The 7,607-nt window shown below is 39.2% G+C and overlaps 1 protein-coding gene across 1 annotated transcript; it reads left to right on the plus strand.

Moving 5' to 3' along the window:
• The first annotated feature begins 5 nt into the window (after positions 1 to 5).
• Maf1 (repressor of RNA polymerase III transcription Maf1) lies at positions 6 to 4,118 on the plus strand. The gene is made up of 5 exons (XM_069046660.1): positions 6 to 148; positions 952 to 1,093; positions 1,151 to 2,329; positions 3,158 to 3,435; positions 3,489 to 4,118. Exons 3-5 carry the CDS (start codon positions 1,988 to 1,990, stop codon positions 3,553 to 3,555), a joined length of 687 nt encoding a protein of 228 aa, XP_068902761.1. The 5' UTR covers positions 6 to 148; positions 952 to 1,093; positions 1,151 to 1,987; the 3' UTR covers positions 3,556 to 4,118.
• Positions 4,119 to 7,607: the final 3,489 nt, after the last annotated feature.

Genomic DNA, 7,607 nt, shown 5'->3' on the forward strand with positions numbered 1-7,607 from the left:
TCTGTTTACTAAATACCATCGAAAATAAACACAGCGCCTTCTCAACCGCGATCGAGTCGGCGAGCGCGGGAAACGATTTTTTCTTCATCTCCACTCGTTTTTTTACTATCGGTGCATCCACCACTTCGTAAAAATAAACCGCCATTACGTAAGTTTTCGATACTTACTGAGTTCAAGTGACTAAAACCCGTTTGTTCCCGGTGCAGCAGCCACTAATTAAAATGCAAAAGAGATTTTCTCATTTATTTCCCCCAAAAATCTGCAAATTTCATTTTGTCAGCCTCCGAACTTCAGACATCGGTCCCAACAAATTGTCCTTGCAACGTCCTTTGTTCGCTACATTTGCTTTTTGATTCATCTCTGACTCGTTTTTAATCAAATTTATTATTCCACGTCCCAAATTACCAACTGGTTGTTCAAACATTTATTAATTTCTTTCTTGGTGATGCACCTGTGAGTTTGCATCAAAATAATATATTAACAGTTACTGCTGAATTTATTAGCTTAATGAAATACTCAAATAACAGTTATTTCGTTGCTCTTGTACCAATTAATCAAGGTGAATTGTTACGGACCAGCCAGTGGCGTCCCGACAACCAAATCCTCCGGTGCAAACAGCAAAAACTACTAAATTACTTGGCGTAAACGTAAAATTGTATAAAATGTAGCCCCAGAAGCTTCCTCTGTTGCAATTTATAACAGGACGAAGATTTTGGAACTCAAATACAACTGTTAATGAGAGAAAGTGTTCTACCAAGCGTACCGCGAACAAAACTTTTTCCTCAGCAAGTCAAATATCTGTAGTTTTAGTTTATCAACATTGATATAGTAATAAAACTGTTGCGGCGAAGTTTTTGTGGCAAGATTTTGTTGTCACTTTCGTGTGATTTTTTATTTTATTTCTGCAGCTGGAACTTATAATGTTTTCTGATTCATCTAGTTTTATTCTAGTTTCCGAGCGCTAAAACTCTTCTTCGAGCAAACCAGAATCGAATCTTGAAGATTACCAAGCTCCAAGGTGTGTTAATTTTCTTGGGGAATATTGAAGTTGCACTTCTGTCATTTATGGGTGAAGAGGCAAGGTAGATTTAAGGTAGACTACGTGGTTTGCGCAACTGGATGTGTGAAATGAATAAAATTATTATTTTAGATTGTGGACCTGCCTCAGAGGTACGCCTCTGGGTTTGACCTTAAGGTCATTCTTCGATATAAATATAGGTAGAAGATCAACACAAAGGAAAACAGCTTGCGCAGGGTCACCAACATACGAATTTTTCCTTGAGTGCACAGAGATAGTTGTGGGGTGCGAATTAGCAACAAATAAATCAGAAATGCGGTTCTGGTCGGGTGGAAGCGACAATAATTCCCGGTGAAACAGTAAATAGCGTAATCCGGTGCGATAAGTTCGCAGTTTGGCGTCGTACGGTTGGCAACGCTTGACATTCATTCATTTGTGTACAAGTTTTATATGTCAGATAGCTTGGTCCGCTAGTGTTGAGTTTTTGGGTAAAATCGTTGTAGTTTTCGTGAAAACCGCGAAAAAAAGTAGTCAGAAGTGTGGTACAGATTGTGAGTGTTTGAAAGATGTGCGATTCGTCGTATTCTGAACACTAGCTAAAGTGGAAATCTCGCTCGAAACCAGTTGTGTATTGTATCATAAACAAATAGTGGACTCGCCCATTTTCGCAAACCAAACTCTAGTGCCATCCGCACCAAATCGAGAGACAATCGCCCTAGTACTGTTTTTCTTTTAATTTCAATCGAAAATTGTAATGTGCCCTAATCATCTGTTGAGCAAGTCAGTGAAGCGCACTTTGGTCCCGTCGTACAGTCTACTTCACTCGAAGAGAAAAGGAATATTCATACACCCGACAGCGATGTTCAAAAACTTTTCGAGAGTCAGTGTCGTCGTCTTAAATCTGTTGTTAACGAAATAAATCGCATATCGCCAGTTATTCATCTCAAAGTACAAATCCGTGTGAGCGCGATGAAACTCCTCGAGAGTACCAGATTCGAAGCCATTAACAACTTGCTTTCTATACAAACGGGGGACAGCCAGATCATCGGCCGCATCGAGAGTTACTCGTGCAAAATGGCCGGGACCGATAAAGCGCTTTACAAACGATTCAACCCCGAAGGGGTGCACCCCAACGACTTGCAAGCGCTGTCGCCCCCGGCGGGCGTATCGCCGGGGCACTCGCAATACAGCAGGAGCGTCTCCGGCGACGAGGAAGGACCGCTCTGCGACACAATCAGTCGCAAGACTTTGTTCTACCTCATCGCCACTCTCAATTCAGCTTTCCCAGATTATGATTTTATGGACGTCAAGGTTTGTGCGTAATTTCCACCGATGTTTCCTAACACTTGTTTAACGAGGCGCGAACGCGCGGAAACAGACTGTTTCATGCGGGGCAAAGATATCTCATTTCCATTCGTAACTTATTGATCAAACATGTTATTTTTGGCCAGAAGGTCTATTTTAAAATCAAATCCGACACTCATTTGGCCACCAGAATCATTATTGTGACATGGTTTGTTTTGTTAGAGCGTGAGGTCTCTGGTAACGAATTGCACGTTGCTGTTGATAAAGTGTTTTTGTTGATTATAAAATTCTTGAGGTCATAGGCGTAGACTTGTAGACAGCAAACAATAAAACGAATTGATGTAACAAAACGGTCCGTTCAAGAATGTGACCACCGAATGCAAAAACAATTAATCAAGGATTGGTTTTAAATTTATCTCGTAACGTTGTTACGTTTATGCAGTTTTAGATAAGTCGAGAATTTGTTGTATAAAAATAAATTATCCGAGATCGGCAGAACATGTTAAAATTATTTTTTTTTATTGATTACTGATTCGCAACAGATAATTCAAGACTTATGTACGATTTTTTTTTAAGAAATTACTCTAATAAAAATTTCAATATACAGTTATCGGGGATCACAATTAAATTTTAAGCTCCCATTGTATTGGAATGAGCTGAATACACCGTAACGAGAATCTCTCATGTAATGTATACAACCACCTAAACACGCCAAAATAAATATTACGCTGTTGGAAAAAATAAACATTTTTTTCTGGGATCACTGGTTTGGCAGTCATTGTCTGTTTACACCGCCCGGGGTTATCGCATCCATTCATTTAGATTTTTTTTTAGAGCCACGAGTTCAGCAAGGAGCCTTCGCGCCAATGGGTGGAGAACGCCATAGACTCGAACCTGATCGCCACGGCCGGCGATCAGTACCGCTGCTTGGGGGCGTCGTTGTGGGTCGCGATCAACGACGAGATCTCCCTCGAAGATTGCGACATTTACTCATACAACCCCGACCTGGCGTCGGACCCCTTCGGCGAAGTCGGCTGTCTCTGGAGCTTCAATTATTTTTTTTACAACAAGAGGCTCAAGCGCATCGTTTTCTTCACTTGCAGAGCCGTGAAGTGAGTATGGGTCCGTCGTGGCTAGAGTCACGCCTGACGAGTTCTGTTTGCAGTCCGTTCAACGTCGATTCGAGCTACCCGACCGACTTCATCATGGACGAAGACGATCTGGCTTATTGATCGACGTCCGTCTGTCATAATCTTGGTGTATTTTAATGTGTTCATTCTCATTTACCAGTGGATTTTAACGTCAAGTCGTACTGTTTCGGTTGAAGTTAAATGTTTAACTCGTACTAATTTAGTTGCAATTTTCTGACAGTTTTGGTGAGAGCAAAAGTACAAATTTGTAACATGTTTGAATTTAAAATGTTTTGACAACTTTCTGATAGGTTAAGGTTACACAAGGAATGTTGCGGTATTATTAATTTTATTACTTATGTAGTAACCACCATGGCTTTAGCGTAGATTTAGCAGATAGAATTTTGTTTAACGTATGATTCGGTTGCAGGTATCGTTTGATCTCACACCATTAATACCCACTCTACACTCTAGTTATTCAACGCAATATCGTACAAACTTTTAAAGTTTGACTTGTTTTTAACACCCAAAGTGTATAACTTGCATATTTCTAATTTTTAATCGAGGCACGATTTGCTTGGATCAAGATTTCATTTCCAAGTGCCATTCTAATAGTTTATTCTATTGTAAGATCTGAAACTTATTACAAGTATGTTATTTAGTCACTCATTGCAGTATTGATTTCACCTGTCGTTTCCCGCCACACTTTTGAATTTGGCGCCACAGAAACGTTCGTGACGTCACCATCTAAAGCGGCAGATTCGAATCTCGACCGTTTTATTTTTGCTTCAACGCGCTATTATATTTTTTGCAGTCGCTGTTGTAAGTTCTGGAAATATGTCAAGTCCTGTCGAAAATATCAAATATTTTTTCAGAATTATATTGTTATTTATTTTTATTTTCCCAAAAATATCGATAAATGATCAGTCATTTTCAGCTTAAGTTAAGCTCCTGACGTCGATTCCTTAATCAATTTAAGTTTCGATCCATTCATCTTAATACATACTTGATCTTTGTTACTTCAGTGACTATTTTAATTTCTTTTTTGTTTTATTTTTGGAAGCTCAATGTGACAAGAAATCAAACAAAGTGGTGGACTAGTTTTACATTTAACAAATACCACGAAAGCGCAAACAGCTGATGATTAAAATTTCTTGGTAATTCATTTGGGCTTTATTCAAATTTTATTTTCCACATAAAATCCCAAAAGAGGAAGACATTTTTACTACACGGCATTTCCATAATAATTAACAAGTACTTGGTGGTGTACAACCGGCATCTACTTATACTTTAATTAAAAATGCCATTACTGTTCTTGATGTCATATTTTCTGTTAAAATGATTGCAAGTTTTAAGCTGCATGGTGAGACATAAAACCAATATGTATCAGTATTTATGTCGCCATTAAATTGTTGCAGTTTGTAGTTGAATAATGGACCAGCACCAGAAGACATTTTAATAATGCTCTCGGACTGCGTTTTCGAGTTTGGCGAAGAATTATTTTTGATTTAGAAAAAGTAGATATCTAATATCTAAAAACTGCTTTGAAGAGATTAATTTTACTGAATTAATGAAAATTAAGATGTTATTAATAATTTTATGTGTAAAAATACAGTTTTATTTATTTTATTTTTATTTCATTTTTAGTGTTTTATGATTCCTGTCGTGGACATTTTGTAAATTAATCCAAGCAAGTGACATTTATTAATCAAGGTATGACAGAAGCGGATAACTGAGATGAGACAATTAATGCTGTGCAGTTAAAAATGGAGCAAATATTCAGAGAGGAATGAAAGCAAAGAAGATCCCATTAAGTACGTCAGTGCAAAATTTAATCAATTCGTTCCATATTTGGGCACGGAATATCAATTATAAGGTACCGTCCAGATACACCTTTCCACTGCACATCTGCATGTAATCGTCGTTTAAGGATCAGTGATTTTATCTGCGATAAATGAATTATCAAGTCGAGTTTGGGGCACAGTTGAGCGGAAGCGCTTTGCCGTGGTTAACAGACTTCCCGTAACATTACGTAACCGCAAAAAGACCAAAAATGCGCAGCTCGAGGCCAAAACGGTTCTCGCCGCATCGAAAATGTAGGAATCTGTGCAAGGTCTGGTTTTGGGAAATCGAAGGTAAGCGAAAGAGAGAATGAAAGAATAATTTTTTGACCAAACGAGTTGGTTTTTATTTGGGGCTGAAATCAGTCCCGAGCGTCTGGGCTAATTATCAGCGATAGCGCTAAGCGTCGATGCAAAGGAAGCTCTAAAAATGTTAATTATTATCGCGCGTAATCCGATAGGGTAGATTGTATCAGTGTCGCGTGTCCTCGCGGGCTTCTGCCGAACTTTATATCCTGATGTTCTCGTTTAATATTTAAATTGAGGTTCGTGGAAGTATCAGTTTTGTAAAAAAAAGATCGTTTTGGCCCGACGAGGAGTTGTAATAATCGTATTGCACGATGTTGAATAAATGAAAGCAATTAATTTGAGCAAACATAGAAACGTCGAAACAGAGCGCTGATTAATCATCGGATTATCAGATAGTAGGGGATGTCCCTGGCGAGTTGGACTGTTCGGCGGACATATAAATGTTTGCCCGACGATGAGCGATTAGCTCTCAAGTGGCCACGACACCCATTTAGTTGTGTCTATAAATTAGAAAGATTGCATGCGAGTTAGGGACAATTTCATTACGGCACACTTTCCGTGGAAACATATCGAAACGTATGCACGAATGCCGCAATTTATTAGGGAAATAAAACGTCGGAGATGGAGCGATAGACAGACGAATTTATGTGGTGGGTCTAATAAGGTCCGTTTTAATGGGGGCGCTAGTGCGGTCGACCAGCAGCTGAACGAGCGACGACAAAACACTACGACTCGTTTATTTTTCAAATTTCGATTGCATTTCGAAAACCATCTGTCAAAATAACTCTATAAGCAAAGAGAAAAAATGCGCGCCGTCGCGTAATTAGACGATCGGGATCGTCAATTGGTCAAATAAAAATCAACAAATTTAATAAAACATTTAGAGCGGCTCTAATGTCTGTTATTTTTATGGGCCACCTGTAGCGGACTAGCTTGACATGGTTTCCCCTAATTGTTGCGGCGGGTCTAATCTAGTGCATCTTTTTTGCGACACCCGGAAATCATAGGTTCACAGTTCCAATTTGATAGTCCAGACACGGAAGAAGTTCCAGGAAGGGCCAGCTGCACCAGTGATTAGTATTTAATAACACCCAATAACCCCATCAGATTTGCTCTTAAATCCCCGGGTATAAATAATCACCCCATATTTCTTACCTGGAGATATTTATCTAATGAATTAGTTGAAAATATTAAAAACCTCGGGGGGTTGGAATTTTTTTGTGTCGACTCGACCAAAAAACTCTTTAAATCTGAACGCCTCCAATTTACATTCAAACACGTTGGTACACCTTGATGAGGGGTTATTAATTCTAATTTGAATAATGGGGCTAAAGTCTTGAAGGCGCTCCACCTCTAATTCGGACAACCCTACCGGACGTTCTAATTGATTATGGACGTTGGTCGTTGTCGCCTGAGGATCGCAATTTTTATGCAAATTGTTCGGTGAGTTAATTGCGCGAAGAAGAACGAGGCCAGTGGAGAATTTATGGCCGGAATGTCCGATAAATACGGTGAAAATTAGTGTGCCTTCTTAAGAGCCGGTGATAAATGCGTTTGTGCAGGTTTTATTACGTAAAATATTGTTATTGGCACTTAAGCATAAGTGGGGAGTATAATTAATACCGTGCGATTATGATTAAATTTGGAGTTATCATCAGCGGCTGTTGCATAACTGGGGGCCGATATAAATTTTCAATTAGCACATCGGACAGATGTGCCGGTCCAGGACGATGGAATATTTGAAAGCAGCAAGCGCGGACTCGTAAATTTCGGCGGAATTGCCGTGGAATTAGGTTTTTATGAATTTTTAACGACGATGAGTTGTGTGGTGTTGTCAATTTGTTGTAAACGGTGATGCAGGGCCCGAGGATGCAGAGGCGGACTTAGGGCTAGTTTCAGCGGACGTTGAAGCTCTTTTTAAACAAAGTTATAATTTAAAGTTCTCAAACATAATTAAGAAGTAACGCGAAGGACAAGAAGTTCGTTTTTGTTGAGTTGTTTGAC

Source organism: Tenebrio molitor, chromosome 5 (assembly GCF_963966145.1).
Source record: "Tenebrio molitor chromosome 5, icTenMoli1.1, whole genome shotgun sequence".
NCBI lineage: Eukaryota > Metazoa > Arthropoda > Insecta > Coleoptera > Tenebrionidae > Tenebrio > Tenebrio molitor.

Bases quoted from the DNA above. Each gene is read 5' to 3' on its own strand.
- Maf1 (XM_069046660.1), top strand. From the start codon at position 1,988: ATGAAACTCCTCGAGAGTACCAGATTCGAAGCCATTAACAACTTGCTT. The intron at 2,330-3,157 runs GTTTGTGCGTAA...ATTTTTTTTTAG, and splicing joins ATGATTTTATGGACGTCAAG to AGCCACGAGTTCAGCAAGGA. The intron at 3,436-3,488 runs GTGAGTATGGGT...TTCTGTTTGCAG, and splicing joins TTCACTTGCAGAGCCGTGAA to TCCGTTCAACGTCGATTCGA.